Below are 18,709 nucleotides of genomic sequence, written 5' to 3'. Positions count from 1 at the left end.
GAGTTACCACTTCAAAATTGTCTGTCTTTTATTAAATAGCTATATTTTCAGCAGGTCTTTTTTGACATTACCAGAATTTGCGTTGTTAAAATGACCATGATGTCCTGTTTCTTGTTTGAAAAAAAAAAACAAATCTTATTCCTGTCAAAAGCCCACTTGAGGAGTTGAGCTATCTCGCTATCTCGCTATCAATGACTGATTTTCAGCCTGTCAAATACCTTGACCAAGCACTTTGATTGGGCTGTATCAGTTTTCATTGGAACGGTGTGCAAGCTCAACCCTCTACTGAGCCGCACGTGTCCATGGCTAATATTGTTGCTGCTGTTGGGTCAGATTTGTTTTTGCTTTTTTTCAGAGCCCATTGCTGGAAAGGGCTGAATCTAACTTTTTCTCTCCCCTCTTCCCTTGCTGTGCTCAAGCTGTGTTGCCCGAGGGGTGGGTTATTGTGGGGTTTTGGGTTGTAGTCGAGGAAATTGGGGAAGAAGAAAAAAACACACAAAATGGAGTTATTTATGCTCTTTTTCCTCCACTGCTGCTATGGATTCATTCAGTAAACTGCACCTCCCCACTGCTCCGCCCCCTCTTAACGAGGGCGAAAGTTTGGTTAGCCGAATCCTTCAGCTGGGGCCTCCTGGGACAAAATTCCTTGGGTAGGAGAGACACATATGAAACAATCCATGGATGCTGGTCTCATGCCCCTCCTTTACCCTCTGTGATATGGGTGTGCTTGCGCGTGCTGTCTCGTCTGTGCGTGTCTGTGCTATTTCCCACTTTTATCCTTTACAGCATTAAAAAAAGCAAAAGACGGTAGTCGTTTGTCTGTCCAGTGCCCTTCGCCTCTTGCTGGTTTGCTTTGTGTGTTTAGTGCAATGTGTGATCAGTTCACCTCATGATTTTGATTGATTTTGTTTATTTGTTTTCTTGGTAGGTTTTTTTTCATTAGTTAAGCATGACATTTCCATAGACATTGGCACATGTATCATATTTCCCTCTTCACGTTATGGTGTGGTAATGCCTGACACAATCTTAAACACCCATGGTTAAACACACAGTTCTACTGTGATCAAGGTAAATAAGTTTGGCAGTCACAGTAACTTATTTTTTAAATTAATGAAAATTTGAGATGAATTTTACAGTGTAGAACAGTCAAGTTGGTCTTTGTTCAACCTTGTACTATAAACAAGAGTTCTAGCCTTTGCTTGTTAGAAAAACATATTGTATGTTCACACATACTGAATTTCACATATATACACACACACACAAACACTCTGGGAACAGCCAACTGTGTCAGTGTCTCAGGCCTTACCACCTGAGGTGTATGGGTATTGGGGATGGGTGGGGCAGTTTGGACAATGTGCGGGGCACAGTAGTCACTGTGTCCCTGTCCCGGCATGTAGGCCCGTGATCGTGGAGATCCCTCACTTCGCTGCTCTGCGAGGGAAGGAGAGGGAGCTGGTAATCCTCCGGAGCGAAACTGGGGAGAGCTGGAAGGAGCACCACTGTGAGCACACAGAAGAGGAGCTCAACGAGATACTCAATGGCATGGACGAGGGTGAGTCCACCTACAGAACACACTGCCACCACAGACCGCTGACCCCGCTGCTTTGTGACATCATCAAAAAGGGCCTGAAATTTATAACCTCATCAGTAAGAATTTGCTTTACATGGGCTATGTCTCAAATGGTCCTCTTGTTTCATTTGTAGTGGACTTACTTACCTGAACATTCTTACCTGAACAGTCAAATGCTGATGTAACAATCACTACTGGTAACTTCAAGAACACTGACTTAGAATTTTGAAGTAACATTCCAACAAAGTAGTTTTCAAATAGCTGACACCTGTTGGACAAGTTGACATAGTTTGAACACCAGTTCAGACAGCCATTGTCTCATCTATAAGAACTTCCAATGTGTTTCCTCATCAGTTTGAATTGGTATCGTTCTGAAAATGTACCAATTTCTGAGCGTACTATCATATTGTTTTGTCATGTTTTGCCATATTCTTTTTATCGTCAGTGTTATTTTGTATTTTCCTGACGCAGAACTGGACCCTCCAGAGGAGCTGGAGAAGAAGCGCATCTGCCGCATCATCACCCGAGACTTCCCACAGTACTTTGCGGTGGTGTCTCGGGTCAAGCAGGACAGCAACCTGATTGGACCAGAGGGCGGGGTGCTGAGCAGCACTGTTGTTCCGCAGGTCCAGGCAGTCTTCCCAGAAGGCGCGCTCACCAAGAGGATCCGGGTGGGCCTGCAGGTACCCTTCCGTTTTTCACTAACGTGTGCAACCATGGTGGTCTCACACTTTTTCAGTCTTTCCCAATAGGGAGTTGCCATCAACAAAACCATCTGTAATCAACAGTGAAAAAAACAAAAAATGATTGTGCCTATTATGGGTAGCAGTCATTATCCCATCAATGTTTATGCATTCAGTCAAAATAATTTATTTAGCGTGTGTAGACAGCATTATCTGAAAGACGCAGAAGTCAGGAAGGGAGGGCGGTGTTTCTCAGTCTCCTTCTCCTCTGCCACACCCCCTCACCCAGGCCCAGCCAATGAACGTTGACTTGGTGAGGAAAATCCTGGGAAACAAAGCAACGTTCAGTCCAATCGTCACCCTGGAGCCCAGGAGGAGGAAATTTCACAAACCCATCACCATGACGATCCCTGTACCTAAGAACTCTGCGGATGCGGCGGTCAACGGCTTTGGCGGAGACACGCCCACTCTGCGCCTGCTGTGTAGCATCACCGGTGAGCCTAATATCCTTTCCTCAGATAACTCTATCAGCAGTGAGCTGTGGTACATATTTCCATTGTCTGCTTCTTATTGGAATCTTCTGCCTGTTCCACTATAGCTGTGTAAAATTAAAACCTTTGGTCCATCAACATACCAAAAATCACAAACCTAGTTGGATGAAGGCTAGAGGTCTATAAAAATATGCACAATGATTCATACCTTTTTACCTGACTTTATAAGGACATATTATTCATATAAATGGTCATGTGCTCATATTTGTAGTACTGTACACTGCAAGTTGATGCATCACAGGGGCCATATGTAATGCACTGCACTTAGTAAATTTAGTAAACCATAACTTTGAAGAGGAAGTTTTGTGTTTTTGTTTTCCAAAATATGCAATAAATCTATTCGGTTGTAACTTTAAATTTTTCTATTCCACTATTTCACTTCAGGCGGAACTACACCGGCTCAGTGGGAGGACATTACAGGAACCACGCCCCTTACGTTCATCAATGACTGTGTGTCCTTTACCACAAATGTTTCTGCAAGGTAAGTCTGCCTCCTCAGGAAGAACCCAGTTCCATAATGTTCCCTGACTCAGAGCCTCAGGCTGCCCTGAATGCCAGAGCAGATCCCAGACACCACTTTAAAATAATCATCCTTTCCCAGGAAACATATTTCCATTATTTTTCTCAAAAGCAGCTTTCCTCTCTTTGATGTCACTGTTGATAATACTGTGCCTGTTGTATGGATTTATTTGTGTGAACTCACCCATCTCCTTGCAGGTTCTGGCTCATAGACTGTCGGCAGATCCAGGAGTCCGTCAACTTCTCCACACAAGTTTATCGGGAGATCATATGTGTCCCCTATATGGCCAAATTTGTCATATTTGCCAAAACGCACGACCCCATCGAGGCCCGGCTGCGGTGCTTTTGCATGACGGACGATAAGATGGACAAGACCTTGGAGCAGCAGGAGAACTTCACTGAGGTGGCCCGCAGCCGTGATGTGGAGGTGAGACCAGGGATGGGGCAGGTGTATGGTTGTAAAACAGGGAGAGGGCTAGGGGTATGGTTGTAACATAGGGAGGGGGCAGGAGTACGGTGAGAGGAGATGAATGGTAGTAGAAGTGGGTGGGGGTAGATAGGGGAGGGGCAGTGAGGGGCAGACATGGGGTGTTAGACCCTGAAAGAAGGCGTTGAGGGTCACATGCAGAGGGCAGTCAGAGTTGGGGGTAAGAGGGTGAAATTCGAATTTATCGAATCCTTGCTACAGAGCATTATTGGTGGTATGGCTATAAGCGATCCTATCTTTCTTACTTTCTGATCACAGGTGCTGTGAAGGCCCTGCATGTTCACTGTTCTTTTTTGTACAGTATGTGGATCTGCTGACGTAGTGGACACAGTAATGCAGGAAGGTCACCCAAATTATTTCAGTCAGCAAATTTCTGCAGAACCTGCACAGCACAATGGTCAGATAATATAACATAGGGGGCCTGGTACTTTGGATAATGAGCAAGTTAAGAGATGAGCACATGAGTGTTGGCTTTCTGTCCTTGGTGGTGGATTTCATGCACTTTGGTCAGGAGTTGAAATGAAACACAGTATGCCGCATCTGCAGGTCCTGGAGGGGAAGCCCATTTACGCAGACTGCTTCGGGAACCTGGTGCCTCTGACCAAAAGTGGACAGCACCACCTCTTCAGTTTCTTTGCTTTCAAGGAGAACAGACTTGCCCTCTTCATTAAAGTAAGTGCTTGGTCAGATGGGCACTGATCTCAGTCCTTATTGCAAAGAGTTAAAGTGTACATGGCACATTTCATCAAGACATTACCAAGGGTGTAGTGTAGTTTTTAACACAACTGGTTTTTAAACTGTATATTTACAGTCTAGTTAAGCATTATGTATAGATTAATTTTAGTGAATATTAGTTGAATTATCGAAATAAATGTCAGCTTTTTCTATCTGTAATGACTTTTGTTCTCCCTCCCACAACAAGTGTATGCATGTTTTCATGGAAATATTTTTTTTAGCATACTATAGCTCTCAATTCAAGCAGACATGTAAATTTAAACATAAAGCCGAGCTATAACATTAATAAGCTTAAATATATTGTGGTTGTAGGTTCGAGACAACACCCAGGAGCCTTGTGGCCGCTTGTCCTTCATGAAGGAGCCTAGGTCCTACAGAACCCTTGCCCAAAATGCCATCTGTAACCTGAATATCACACTACCTTCATACTCAAAGGTAAGGACTATACATCTAGCCCTCAATATCCTCATTTAGCGGTGCACGCCAGTTGAGTATTATTGATCTTAAATACAGGTGATCTTAATCCTGTTTTTTACTGTGGAGCTATACTGTGCCTTCCTTGCATGCATTTATTTCACCTTATTGCTAAGGTGTATTACATATACTCTAATTTGATGCTTTCTGTGATGTATGTGGCATAGGAAGAACATCAAAGAGGATATTCTTCCATCTTTAGACTTGTCTTTTAACTTGTACCCTTCTCCCCCACACCCCCTCCCACAATTCCTCATGCCAATCTGGCTGTTTCCAGCTCTGCTCTGTTGCCGTGGTAACTTTGCTTTGCCTGCTCTTTCTTCCTCCTTTCTCTCCTTGCTTCTTGTGCTTCTAAGGAATCCGATTCAGATCAAGAGCCTGATGATGAGGTAACCCTGTGCCACTTTTTCATCCCTCCTCTAACACTCTCTTCTTTTTGCTTTTGTGTTTTTCCCTCCCCTACGTCAGTAAAATCTGCTTCCTTTTGTGGCAGCCCCCCTGCAGTTGTAGGAACTCTTCATTTTAATGAAATCCAGTTTTGATTTTAATGTTTCACTGTGCATTGTATTTAGGGTTGCTAAAACCAAATTGATCATTAGAAATGGTGCCAGGCTGGTTTATACTAGCTGACTAATTTATGAGACGGTCAATGTGGTTCCAAAGAATGTTTTGGTCCAGTTTTGTTTTTAATTTTCCTGTAGCATTGACGCTGGTAAGGATAGGCACCGTAACCCCAGCATGTGGCACATGACTGCCTGTTTGTCTTTGACGGTCATTTATCTTTCTGGTGGAAACATTTATACTCTAGAGTCCTTTGCCTACTGATTTGTTTTGTCATTGTTCTAGTTTGAAAACATGTCTTTGTTTTGTGAAGTGAGATTTGTTAAGGAGATGTCCATTCAGTTGGTGAGGCCTGGCATTGGATATATGTCACTTGTATGTCAACCATTTTTTAAATAACAGGTGAAGTCATTCTCAGCTGCTACTGATTTGTTCATATTTATTGCATATTACATTTGATTATTTTGCTGCTGATTTAAATTGCTGTTTAATCATGAAGAAAATGACTGATATGATTTAACAGTGGGTATTATTTTGAATTCCTTTCTTGCAGACCAGCAGGACACATGACAAATGTAAGATTGCATTTTTTTAATGAATATTGTAGAATGATTTTTCATGAAATAGTAAAATACTAGTAACTACTAGTAACCTTTTAACTACTAACTTCCATAAGGTTTATTTGAAATGAAAGCATTAGAATTATAACATAGCATAATGACCTCAGATAATCTGTTTGCTGTGGTAGTTAACTAATGGAGTGTAATTGACAACGTCAACTTCAGTTTGTAGACCTCCGATGTAATCCCTGAGAGCTCTGCTGATGTGCTTCTTTTTCAAAGCCCTTTAAGTTATCCATGTTTGTCTCGTCAACAACAATAGCAACCGTGACAACTACAAAAAAAAAAAACCATCCCCACTGCAAGAGGTTATGCTCCCATTGAGGCATAATTCTGTCACATTTTCATGTCTCACTAAACATAATGGACAGCATTCTCTTTTTTACCTTCTAATAGAGTGCAATAAGTAATCTCAGAGTGGTGTCAAAAGGAATACTGTCCACACATGCTCACGAATCCAAAGCCATTCATAATGTGGTGAGGTTCACACAAAATCAGATTTTTTTTCTCCAGAATATCAAACATTTTGCTACTTTACTGTAATTCTGCAAAGTTGCATTTAAGATACCAATTCCCTGCCCCCCTTTCCCTCACCTTCTGTCTCATTCCTGCCCTTTGTTAAAAATATGGGCCACTGCCTCTCTCGTTTGGTGTTATTGTGTCCATGCCTGGGAGCAGGACTGAACTTAAGATCCCTTTAATGTTGATAAGTACATTAGTGTACTGTATGCAAAATTCTATATTGGAAAATCAAGATTTTGTAGAGCGCAACTACACTGTAATCATACAATCAAAACGTTATAGATCAGTAGCTGTATTTATGAATGAGTATGTTATGTGTATGTTATAACATACTACTTAATACAGCATATATGTGGTTTTAGGCATACATATAATGCGAGTCCTCTCCCCGTGTAGTTGTTAATTTGAGGAATAAAAATATGTAACTTACCACACTATGGTTTGCTGATATTCAAAGCATTCCAGCATTCCAGTTTTGTTCTCCAAATACTATTCTGGATTCTTCTGGACTTAATTTATTCCTCTTTTAATTTCACTCTAAATTTCCTTGCTAGCTCAGTATTTCTCACCTGAGGCTGCATGCTGACACAAATCCTTTTGCTTTGCATGGAAATAACTTGGCTTACCTGTGGTGTGAGTTTGCCTGTGTGTGTGCGTGCGGTTCCAGTGTACTTCAGATAGTTTTTGTTTGAAAAACATTCTTCTCTTAATTATTTTCATTCACTTTAGCTTTAATTAAGTTATTCATCTCCTTATGTTTTTCCATTTCCTATTATTTTTCTTTTGCTTTATGTGTATTTACAATTTTTTCATATGTCGGTAGAAGTAGTGGAAGTGGACCACACATTCTTTCATAGCGTACTCAATGTTCTGTAGACACAAATCCTTCCTTTATTTAAAATGCTGGTTTGCAGTAAGACTCCCATGGTTGCCATCACAATAGAAGAAGAGAACACTCTCATACCACTGCTCTGGCAGGGTACTGTAAACCATTTCCTGACAGTTTGCTGTCACTGGATACAAGCTTATTTAGGGTGTTTGTCAAATAGTTTCACTTTATTCTTTGTAGACATGACTCTCGTACATCTTGAACAATCTTGAGATGTCTACCAGTGTTTGTTTCCACTGTGTCCCTGTTTCGTTGTGTTTGTTTATTTGTGGGTTTGTGATTTTCCTTTTGTTTCCTCTTTTTGTGGTTTCTTCATTAGATTCGTTTTTTTGCCATACGTATGGATGTACATACTTTTGTACTTTTTGTGGATAAGCAAGTTATTTCCCGTCCATGCCCTCCCCATTTTTTCTTTTGTTAGCTTGGCTTTGCTGCTGTCCTGCCTTTGATATCATGGGCTCATACCTCCCCTACCTCCCCACTTCCTTTCTTGGTTGATATTCTTCTCTCGCCACCCTTTGAACCTGAAATCTTGTACTGTTCCTGTCCTGATCTCATTTCTCCAATCTCTGTTTCCTTTAATTTCCATTATTTGGTTTTTTTACTTTTACTTGTCCTTTTCAAATTGGGAAGATGATGAAGAGACTGAATCAACAGAAACGTCCGTCCTGAAAACACACTTGATTAGAGACTCCCCTGCCCTCGCTAGTCCGGACTTGCTCTCGGAGGTGTCAGAGATGAAACAAGACCTGATAAAAATGACAGCCATCCTTACTACCGACTCCACAGAGAAATCAAGCCCGGTTGAAGGGGGTGGACTTGAGAAAGGGGTGGAGGAGGAGCCAGGGGAGCCTTTTGAAATAGTGGAGAAGGTGAAAGAGGATTTGGAGAAAGTCAGCAAGATACTGCGTAGCGGAACATGCACAGTTATGGCTGAGACAGAGTCAAAAGAAACAGGGGAAACAGTAAGCCAGTCTGTCAAGAAGGAAGAAGAGTGGGTTCTTCTCACTGACCATGAAATTGAAGAGGCCAAAATGATGGCTTTGCTTGATGTTCAGGAACCCTTGTTGCAAGAAGTTAAAATTGACAGAGGAACTTCCCAGCCAAAGATGGTGAAGGACATATCTGGCATGGTCACACACCTGAGTACAGACCTGAAGGAATACCTCCTAGATGTGCCGGAGGCTGCTGGTCATGCCACACAGGAAGATATAGTCAAAGAGACATTCAGTGAGGTCATTGTAAGCAGGGATCGGAAAAAAGTTTTGTCGCAAGATGCTAAAGAGCTCCCCGGTGAAATCAGAAAGCCAGCTAGGCGGAAGCTGAAGGACAGAAAACAGGCAGGCGAAGCAGACCTGCACAGAACAAGCTCAGAGGAGTCACTAGATGGGGATGTCCTCCTGAGCGCTCCTGCAACTGAAGCCCAGGCACCAGTGTCACCAGTAGTGGAGGAGACTCCCATTGGGTCTATAAAAGACAAAGTAAAAGCCCTCCAACAGAAAGTGGAAGAGGAGGAGAAGGGGCGGAACAAAAAAGCTGCTAGTAAGCCCTCCCATGTGAGCATTGAGAGCAAGTCATCTCGCCCTGTGAAAGAAAGTCCTAAAGTTCAGTCAGCCTCTCCTAAGTCACCCAAATCTGATTCTGAGAGGCTGGAAGAGACTATGTCTGTGCGAGAACTTATGAAAGCCTTCCAGACAGGGCAGGACCCTTCAAAGAGAAAGTCAGGTCTTTTCGAGCACAAGGCCTCCACATCTAAAACTGAGACCACACTTACACGCACAACTAAATCCCATTCTGTCCATTCCAAAACAATCACACAAACCATGACAACTTTATGTGCTCAGACACAGGAAATGTCCTTGGATGCACAAGGGCAAGACAAATCATGCAAAGAGAGAGACTTACAAATCAGCCCAGACAGGAAGCACTCCAAGGACTTTAGTGCAGACATAAAAGCAGAGCTAGAAGACAACACTGAGTATCAGCAGTTTAGGAAGACTTCTGATGGAGGGGTGGAAGGTCACACCTCAGCGGCTGTGGACTCTGACCCTGCCGCAGAGCCAGACCTCGCCATAGTGTTCTCGCCTGACCTGGCCAAAGAAGAGGTGTTTCTCCCTGATCGTGGCATTCAGAATGGTGCCCTTGATGATAGTTCTGACAGCCTCAAGCATGAGGGTGGGGCTGACTCCCCCAGCATCAGCTTAGGTGAGGGTACCCCTCAGTTGAGCTCAGAGGAGAGCTACAAGCATGAAGGCTTAGCAGAGACCCCAGAAACCAGCCCTGAAGGTCTGGTCTTCTCACCCAAGAAGACTGACCAGCCAGTACTTGAGAGGGCTGCAAAAAATGCAGCTGCTCTGCATGCAAAATGTGAGGAGAGGGCTAAGGTGCCTGCCACTCAAGAGAGTAAGGGAGAAGTAAAGGACAGTGTCCCCAAAGATAAGTCTGAAAGCATAGCCATGGAATCAACTGCCAGAGACTCCGGGATTGTGTCGTTTGATGATCGTTCCGCGGAAATGACCCTCCCCACCTCCCCCATGGAGCCGGATGATCAGAGCACAAGTGAGTCTGTGTCAGGCCTCAAGGGTGAGGCAATATTTTTTGAGGATGAGCGTGTCTCTGTTGAGAGTGAAAGTGTTTCTGCCTCCTCTAATCTGCCTAAAGACCAACAGCTCTCAAAGAGGATCCCTCACACTGTAGGTGCTTTCCTTAATGACGAGTTAGCCACTGATGGTCAAGCATCACCAGTGTCCACTGGCCTGGTGGCTGAAAAGGCATCCACGTACCATCACGGCACCTTAGACCTACCCATCAGACAGCAAGATTCAGATGCCCTCAGCCCCTTAGCCGATGATTCTCTGCCTATAAGTCACAAGGACTCTTTGGAAGCTAGTCCACTCATGGAAGATAACTCCTCCCATAAAACCCCTGACTCCATCGAACCGAGCCCCACAAAGGAGTCCCCCTGTCGTGACTCACTAGAGAGCAGTCCCGTAGAACAGAAAGCCAAAGCAGGCTTCCCTCCGGTCGAAGAGCAGTCCGGGGTAGCCACTGGCCACTCTTTGCCCACTAAGACTGATTTTCCCCCTGACCCCACACGCAGTAGGCTCCTCAGAGACCAAGAGGGCAGTGTGGACGATGACAGTTTCGAGCAGACGTCCCAGATAGAAAGTTCGGGTAAGAGCCCCCTCTCACCAGACACCCCTAGCTCTGAGGAGGTAAGTTATGAGGTCAACCCCAAAATACTGGACCTCCAGACCCTTTCACTGCCATCAAAGCCATTCGCCATCCCAGAAGATGCCGAGGAAGACGATTCCGAAAGTAGCGATCCTCAAAAGAAATTCACCCCAGAGGAAGAGATGTTTAAAATGGCTGCAAAAATTAAAACTTTTGATGAAATGGAGCAGGATGCCAAAAATAAACAAGATGGTAGAAAAGTTATCAAAGCCTCAGACTCTTCAGTAGCTTCTGAGACTGGAGGTGATAGAGAACAGCTAATAAGCATAGAGCTCCCCAATGAGGGAACCTCTGAGAGTGAGCGTGAGCTTACCAAGTCCAAACAGGACTCAGAATTAGCTCTTTCCGTTGAATCCATTATTAAAGTACAACCTCCCTCTCCTTTTCCAGCAGGTGTGCATGAGAGCCCTTTTGTGACTGAAGAAGTCTGCCAAGCAGCTACCAGCAGCACAGCAGGGGGAAAAGAAGCCAAGGGGGGGCCTCAATCTGTCTCAGAACACGCCTCAACTGCCTGGCATGTTTCAGACAAGCCAGACTTTCCGCCACACATAGAAAAAGACAAATCTGTTCCCAACAGAGGGCTCACCACTGACTGCGCAGAACGGTTACACACACCACCGTCTGTGGAGATTCGAGTCGAGAAAAAAGAGTGCCACTCGCAGTCGGCCCTTGTGACCTCCTCCCGCACTGACGGGGCAGCAAACATAACTGACGAGCAGAAGGAAGAGTGCCTGAAAAAGCTGAGGGGAATCAAAGAGGATTCTGGGGGAGGAAAGGATACGGAGGCTGATGGCACACAGACTCGTGCTGGTGTAGATAGGCGGGCTGGGAGCAATGTGACTGATGAAGTGAAAGGAGATCACTTGAGTCACTTTGAGGATTCTGACAAAGGTAAAAGTTCTTCTCCTTTCCTGGTTAATGTGGGACAGGAACGTGATGTGTTCAAACCTGAAATCTGCATTTACGATGACACGGAAGAAGATGAAGAGGAAGATGACCTGAAGACAATTGCCCCAAAAACTGAGTCAAAGGGGGTCACAGCAAGGGTAGAGAGAGATTCTGACCCCTGGAGCTCCATTCGGGAGGATGATGATGCCTTTGCAGCACGAGTTAAGGAAGAAGAGCAGAAGATCCTGGGTTTAATGGTGGATCGGCAGTCCCAGGGCCCGACACCAGACACCACCCCCGGGAGAACACCCACAGATGAAGGAACACCGACTGGTGAATCAAACCCTTTCTTATTCCAGGAGGGAAAGCTGTTTGAGATGACCCGAAGTGGTGCAATTGACATGACAAAGAGGAACTATGAAGAAGAAGGCTTTGCCTTCTTCCAACTAGGTGAGCAGCCCATAGAAGAGGTAGTCTCAGATGAGGCCAGAGAAGATGGCGAGGTCACTGAAGCAGAACCAGCAGTTGCCACCAATCTGTCCTTGGTGATCAAGGCTGATGAAGAGCATGAAGGGGTGAAAGATGCAACTGAGCCCTCTTGCCTGACATCTGCCTTAACAGAACAGGATCAGGTGGTGAGCACAGCTACCTCTGCTACAATTTCAGAGGCAAAGTCTCAAATCCCCATTAAAATGGGGATTTCAGCTTCGGCTAAGCCCACAAAGAATGACACTCAAGTTAAGGAAGAGGCAGGAGTTGACCTGGACAAAAATACAGGGGAGAGTCCCACAGGGGCCGACCTCTGTTCCCCAGAGCCAGTGGTAGCTATCATCCAGACAGCCTTCTCGACCATCACCCGGTCTGTTTACTCCGAGCAGGAGGCAGAGTCATCTGACTCCTCTCCGGAAGATCAACACTCAGTTATTGAGCTCCCAAAGGAAACTACAGCACCTCCTTCTAGTGGCAAAAAGGTGTCAAAAATCCCCATTAAGCCAGCCTCCCCAGCCCTCTCCCACACTGCATCACCCTCATCAGCCACTCTTCACAAGGCTGCCCCCTCAAGGCAGGAGGAAGCCAAGTCCAAATCTAGAATACCAGTCAAAGCCAGCTCACTTAAGCCTGAGCCCGCTGCCGACCCATTGGTCAGGCGTGCCGAGTCTCTAAAAGACAAAAAGTGTAAGTTGCCTGTAAAGATGGAACTGAGGAGCAAGTCTGAGACAGATGCAGGTCCCTCCGGGGATGCCAAATCCAAAAGGTCTTCTGTGGCCAAGAGTTATTGCGAGGGAGAGTCGTCGAAAAAGAACATTTGCTCAGAGAGTGACGACTCCTCCACCAAGCCAAAGACATTCCACTCCAGGCTACCAGTTTTGAATAAACATGGGCAGCCAATCCACACCTCCACTCCAGCCAAAGAAAACAAAGAGCAGTTCTTTGAGGCTTACAAGCATTCAATTGAGTTTTTTGAGGAAATAAGCGATGAGGCAGCGAAGTTAGTGGAAAGGCTGGCACAGGCCGAGAATGAGCAAGAGGCGGCCGTCTCTGATGATGAGAGCAGTACCTTAGACGCCTCTGTCGTAGAGAGTGAGACTTTTCCCGAAATGCAGTTCCCACTCCCTGAAGACGTCTTTGACATGAGACCCCTCTGGGACGATTCTGTGGAGACACAGATGCAACGAATTCCCAGTGAAAATGCCAGAGGCCAAAGTCAAGGTACCTGCCAGCACACGAGGCTGTCTCTCTCTGTGCCTCTGCACGCTAGCCATTAAAGTGCTGTCTCTCTCTCTCTCTCTTAGCTAAGGCTTAAGCTTTTGTGACTGCTTCTGTGCTGTTCTGAGCCGTGTCTGTTTATCGTCTCTTTTCCTTATATGTGTTTGGAAAATCTCAAGATTGACTTAAAGGCTTGACAAGGAAAGTAATTAAGTCATTATTTCTTTCTAGATATTTTAAAAGGAATTCTAGAGAACATCCTTCTGTTCTTGTTGAATTCCTTATGTATGTTAGTTTACTTTGGATTACGTGCTATATCTTTAGTGTATCAAGTACATGGTACTTGAATGCTGCAAGTATTAAAGTAGTAGACCCTTTACCAAAAAGTTCAATTAAAGAGGAATGTAGAAACATAGAGTACATCTTTTTAAGCAACCAGCCACCTTACTTTGGCTGCATAATTGGCATGGTTTTGCTAAAATGCTTTTCTTTACTTGTTGAATGGCATAAGTTATTTTATTAATCCAGCCTTATTTAAACAAACAAACAATGATTAATACCATCATTCATTTAAATGTAGTCAAAACTTTACATTACAGTGGCCTTTGTCCTGTGTAAGTGCATTTGAAAAAACAACAAAGGATAATATAATCCCCACAATGTAAGTGCAATACATTTTGGTAGATCTCTATGCAGTAAATATTATATAGCAATATGTACTTAATGCTTAAGATGTTCACAATGCTTACATTCTGCTGAAACATACTTATTGTACACATATACAATAAGTATATTGTACAGGGACAAGGCTGTAGGAATGTAAAGTTTTTTTCTTCTTTTTTTTCTTTTGGCTGACAGCCACCAAGATATTTGGCAGCATAATGTGCTTACTGCACATTAAAAAAAAAAAAAAAAAGAAAGCCAGCAGAGATCTTTTTTTCCTCAGCAGAAGATGTTTTTCCCACAATTTTAAGTTGATCTTTGTGGGAATCCCATGGGTCCCTGCTGACCTGTTTTGTTGTGATGATACTTACAGTAGATCCACAGGAGGAAGCTGAGCGGAAGGAAGAGAGGTTGGCTGTCATTGCTGACCACCTAGGCTTCAGCTGGACGGGTGAGTGGACCTCTGCATTTTACCACCTGACTGGCCCACAGTGACGATGTACCACACATACTGGTTGGTTCAGAGTGATAATTACCACTGGGACCAATTATATTTTTAGTTTTTGAATGTGACATCACTGCACATCACAGTACTGAAAACCACTTCCTGTCCTGAACAGAGCTTCTTACGCAAGCAATTGGGAACTCACTGGCCATTTTGTTGAGGCATACCTACCTACCTGATATTACAGTTAGCAAGACACCATGTGTTTGTGTGTTGTGCATACAAAAAATAAACATTTATAACAAGCAAAAAAATTATAGATCACAGCATTTCTCATAATTTGGTTAAATACTAAATTGAAGGTATAACTGAATAGAGCGATCAGGTAACGTACATTTAATCATCCCTGACTGCAACATATACCTTATGTGCAAAACCACTTGATTCTTTTTCCCCCAACAAAAACACCAGTCTTGGTGGGTTTTTTTTAGAGTTCTTAACTTTGCTCTCTCATTCTGATGGAAATGGAGCTAATGGTTATTTTTTCATGTAGAGCTTGCCCACGAGCTGGAGTTTAGCAAAGACCAGATCCATCAGATAAGAACGGAGAACCCAAATTCACTGCAGGACCAAAGCCACGCCCTGCTGAAGTACTGGATGGAAAGAGAGGGAAAGCATGCCACAGGTGGATGTGTTTTTGTACAAGACTTAGATGATGGCAGTTTGGATGATCATGCCATAAAGCCGGTTCCTGGTTGCCCACATTTGATATTAAAATAGTGTTTAGACTGACCTCAATAACACTTCAGTAGCTTTAAAGAGCTCTTAAACTTTTCTACAACTCAGTATGTTTTATTTGAGCGCTATAAAATATTTACTGTACTGCTACAGAATCATATGCAAGAGAACTGATAAACTCCTTATAAACAGTACTATTTATGTAGTTTTTTAGAAATGTTCTGTAAGTGAAGATGCTTATAATCATAAGACTCAGTCCATTATTTGTTTCAATGTGGACTGAAATAATTTTTCTTAACTGCTTCCATTTGCAAACAGAGGGTACCCTAATGAAGAGGCTGACAAAGATAAACCGCATGGACATTGTGCACCTCATCCAAACAAAAAAAATCAAGTCCAGTCAAGACCAGTCCTCGCGGACATACGCAGAAATCGAGAAGACCATTGCACTGGATCACAGTGAAGGTACTGTACATTAAACTGTCCTGTACTGTCTTTCACTGTCTATAAAATCAGATGAAGATCTCGCTGCAGTCACTGGATCATATAACCCAGTAACCATCATGTAAACTACATGAAAGGCTTATAGAATGTGTGGGTGTGTGTGTGTGTGTGTGTGTGTGTGTGTGTGCGCATTTGTCCGTGTGTGTCTGTGTCACTTCAGGCTTCTCTGCACTTCATGAGGACATCGACAGTCCCAGGCCAGTGCGGCGCTCTGAGGCGTCACCCAGGCAACCAGGAACTGGGCCCCCTGTAGTGTCAGAGGAGGACCTCTCCGCCAGCATCACGTCCCTCCCAGAGACCACGCCCAGGGGAGACAGCGACATATCTGTGACAGAGATTCTGAGGCACACACAGAAGGAGAAGCTGGAGGCTAACCGACAGACACAGTACGTAAAAAGCCATTGCTCAGTTTTTTAATTTCAGCCTTTAAAGTTCACAGCATATATAATTCTGTGATGATTTACTTTGAAGGTCATTAAAACACATCTTCAGAAAAGAACATACATATATAGCCAGATTAAACTACAAAAAGCAAGACTACAATACTTAGAATAAAGAGTAAAAACGCTGAAATTAAAATAGGGTCTGTTCCATTAATAAAATACAATTTCTTTGTTTTAACCACATTTGTTTTTAAATGTGTCATTATACTGAGTTTTGTGCAAAAACAGATGCAGAGTAACTCTGTCTTTCTGTAATTTGTTTCAGTTCATCAGGCGGTGCAGCCAAGACTACATCTGAAAAGGTTGGAGCTGAGAAGGGGCCTGTCGGTTCTTGGAAACACGTAAGTCCTTTCTTCACATTGTACACAACTGTGCCCCAGAGCCTCCAGTCCCAGGCATGTGACATTGTGTACAATGGAAAACCTGCCCTCAAAGAGCCATCAGAGGGCAGCACCATGCTGTCCCCACCCGATTCTGTTGAACCCACTGAAGTAATTGCTCAAGATGGTACCCAGCTGGGCAGAGTGTCCCCTGGGCTCCCCAAAGCCACAGCTGGTGAGGCTAAGTTGTCACCAGGCAACAGTGAGAATGAGCCCATATTTATCAGGGACTTTGGCAGTTGCCTGTCTGAGTCTGAGCAGGCTGAGCCGGACTTCAACGAGCTGTTGGTGGAGATGAAAGAGACTCCACAGGACCATACCTACGTCTCGACAGCATCCCTCACTATGACCCCTGTTACTCGGCACAGGTCGTTTGAAAAAATTAGCTTCACGGCCAATGAAGGTCTTACACCACCACAGTCGACTGAGGATGATCAGGCGGAAGTTGAATCTAGCCAGCCAGTTGAAAGGCAGTGGTTGACGCAGCAGCACATTGATGAGATATCCGAGAGGTTTTACAGAGCCTTGTTTGGTTATGATGTGGTCCTACTGGAGTCCACCAGTGAGGACTTGGGTCAAAAATCACCAACTCCCAATGAGGAACAGAAAGAACTTCACAGCTGCGACAGGACAGTGCCCTCTGAACTCAAAGAAGTAGGCAGAACATTCCAGGCTACGCCCATGTGCGCTGATGAATCACTGTCTTCCACAAGCATAATCGATGTGGATGAAGCCAAGCTGAAGCTAGCTCTGGCTACACTCGAGCTTCCCAAGAAACCCAGCCAAGAGCATCATGATTCATCTGTCTGGGCACATGAGCCAGCCTCACCTGAATTAAACCTAAGTACCAGCCATTTTCCTCAGGCATCACAAGGATTTGTTGAGGCTCTACCTGGTGCACCAAATACTCCCATTCTACATGGATCTCAAGGAGATCCTGAATTTATTCAGGTGTCACATGACTCTCTGACAGCTCCTCCAGCCTTTGAATGTAGAGCCCCATCACCAAACTTGTTAACAACCATTCTTGAGCACAGTAGTGACTTATACATGCCAGTAATTCAGCACAGACCCCTGTCATCTACACTGGCAGCTACACCACCAGATTTTGAGCATAGACCATCAACACCTGAATCTGTTTTGTCAGAAGCTCTGTCATCTGACTCACTCCTGGAATATACACCAGAACTTGTGTTAATAAGTGAATGTAGACCAACATCACCTGAATCAGTAAAGTCAGTTGATAATTATAGATCACTGTCACCAGACTCTCCCGTTCCTGGATATCCACCTTCAACACCTGAATCTTCAATGGTCTGGACCGAGAGTAGAGCCTCCTCACCTCAATCAGTAGGGTCAGTGACAGAATGCAGTTTTCTCTGTCCTGATTCACCAGTACCACATTATAGACCCCCATCACCCGTACCACCTGTAATCAAATATGAAACATCTGAATTAACAACACCTGTCTTCAAATATGAAGCCTTACCATATTTTGCTGCAGGAGAATATAGACCTATATCACCTCAATCAGTGACATCTGAAACTGAATGCAGGGCAGTAACACCTGAAATAACATTGTTTGACCTGGATCATAGACCAATATCACCTGAATCATTTACAGAACTTAGGCCCATTTCATCTGAGTTAATAACAATACAGTTAGACACTGAATACAGATCACTGTCACCTGAATCAGCAATGATACTAACAGATATGAGACCATCATCTCCTGAATCAATATCATCTGTCCATGAATACAGGTCACTGTCCCCTGACTCTCCCATACCTCAGTACAGACAGGGAGTCCCTGAGTTTGTATCATTTATGGCTGGACGTAGGTCATCATCACCTGTGTCAATAACATCAGACAGTGAATATGACTCTCCACCTTCTGAATTATATGATATGAAAAGCAGGCCATCATCACCCGAGTCAACAGCATCCATAAATGAATTTAGATCGCTGTCGCCTGACTCGCCTATACCTCAATATAGGCCATGGCTACCATTTTATATATCAGGATGTAGATCATATTCACCTGAATCAGTGGCATCAGACATGGAATATACGCCATTGCTTCCAGAGTCATTAGC

At 44.0% G+C, this 18,709-nt stretch overlaps 1 protein-coding gene across 1 annotated transcript in view; it reads left to right on the top strand.

Annotated features, from left to right (window-relative positions):
* The window catches only part of LOC118232307 (ankyrin-2-like), a 104,226-nt gene that overhangs the window by 66,325 nt on the left and 19,192 nt on the right, over positions 1 to 18,709 (top strand). Inside the window, exons 31-46 of the mRNA XM_035427194.1 lie at positions 552 to 650; positions 1,398 to 1,552; positions 2,042 to 2,253; positions 2,543 to 2,747; positions 3,189 to 3,285; positions 3,522 to 3,750; positions 4,357 to 4,482; positions 4,858 to 4,980; positions 5,376 to 5,408; positions 6,134 to 6,155; positions 8,245 to 13,443; positions 14,477 to 14,554; positions 15,102 to 15,233; positions 15,605 to 15,751; positions 15,951 to 16,176; positions 16,499 to 16,574. Coding sequence (XP_035283085.1) covers positions 552 to 650; positions 1,398 to 1,552; positions 2,042 to 2,253; positions 2,543 to 2,747; positions 3,189 to 3,285; positions 3,522 to 3,750; positions 4,357 to 4,482; positions 4,858 to 4,980; positions 5,376 to 5,408; positions 6,134 to 6,155; positions 8,245 to 13,443; positions 14,477 to 14,554; positions 15,102 to 15,233; positions 15,605 to 15,751; positions 15,951 to 16,176; positions 16,499 to 16,574 — 7,159 coding nt within the window. The remainder of the gene's footprint in view (positions 1 to 551; positions 651 to 1,397; positions 1,553 to 2,041; positions 2,254 to 2,542; positions 2,748 to 3,188; positions 3,286 to 3,521; positions 3,751 to 4,356; positions 4,483 to 4,857; positions 4,981 to 5,375; positions 5,409 to 6,133; positions 6,156 to 8,244; positions 13,444 to 14,476; positions 14,555 to 15,101; positions 15,234 to 15,604; positions 15,752 to 15,950; positions 16,177 to 16,498; positions 16,575 to 18,709) is intronic.

Source organism: Anguilla anguilla, chromosome 7 (assembly GCF_013347855.1).
Source record: "Anguilla anguilla isolate fAngAng1 chromosome 7, fAngAng1.pri, whole genome shotgun sequence".
In the NCBI taxonomy this organism is placed as follows: Eukaryota; Metazoa; Chordata; class Actinopteri; order Anguilliformes; family Anguillidae; genus Anguilla; species Anguilla anguilla.
This window is presented reverse-complemented; position numbering and strand designations above follow the sequence as displayed.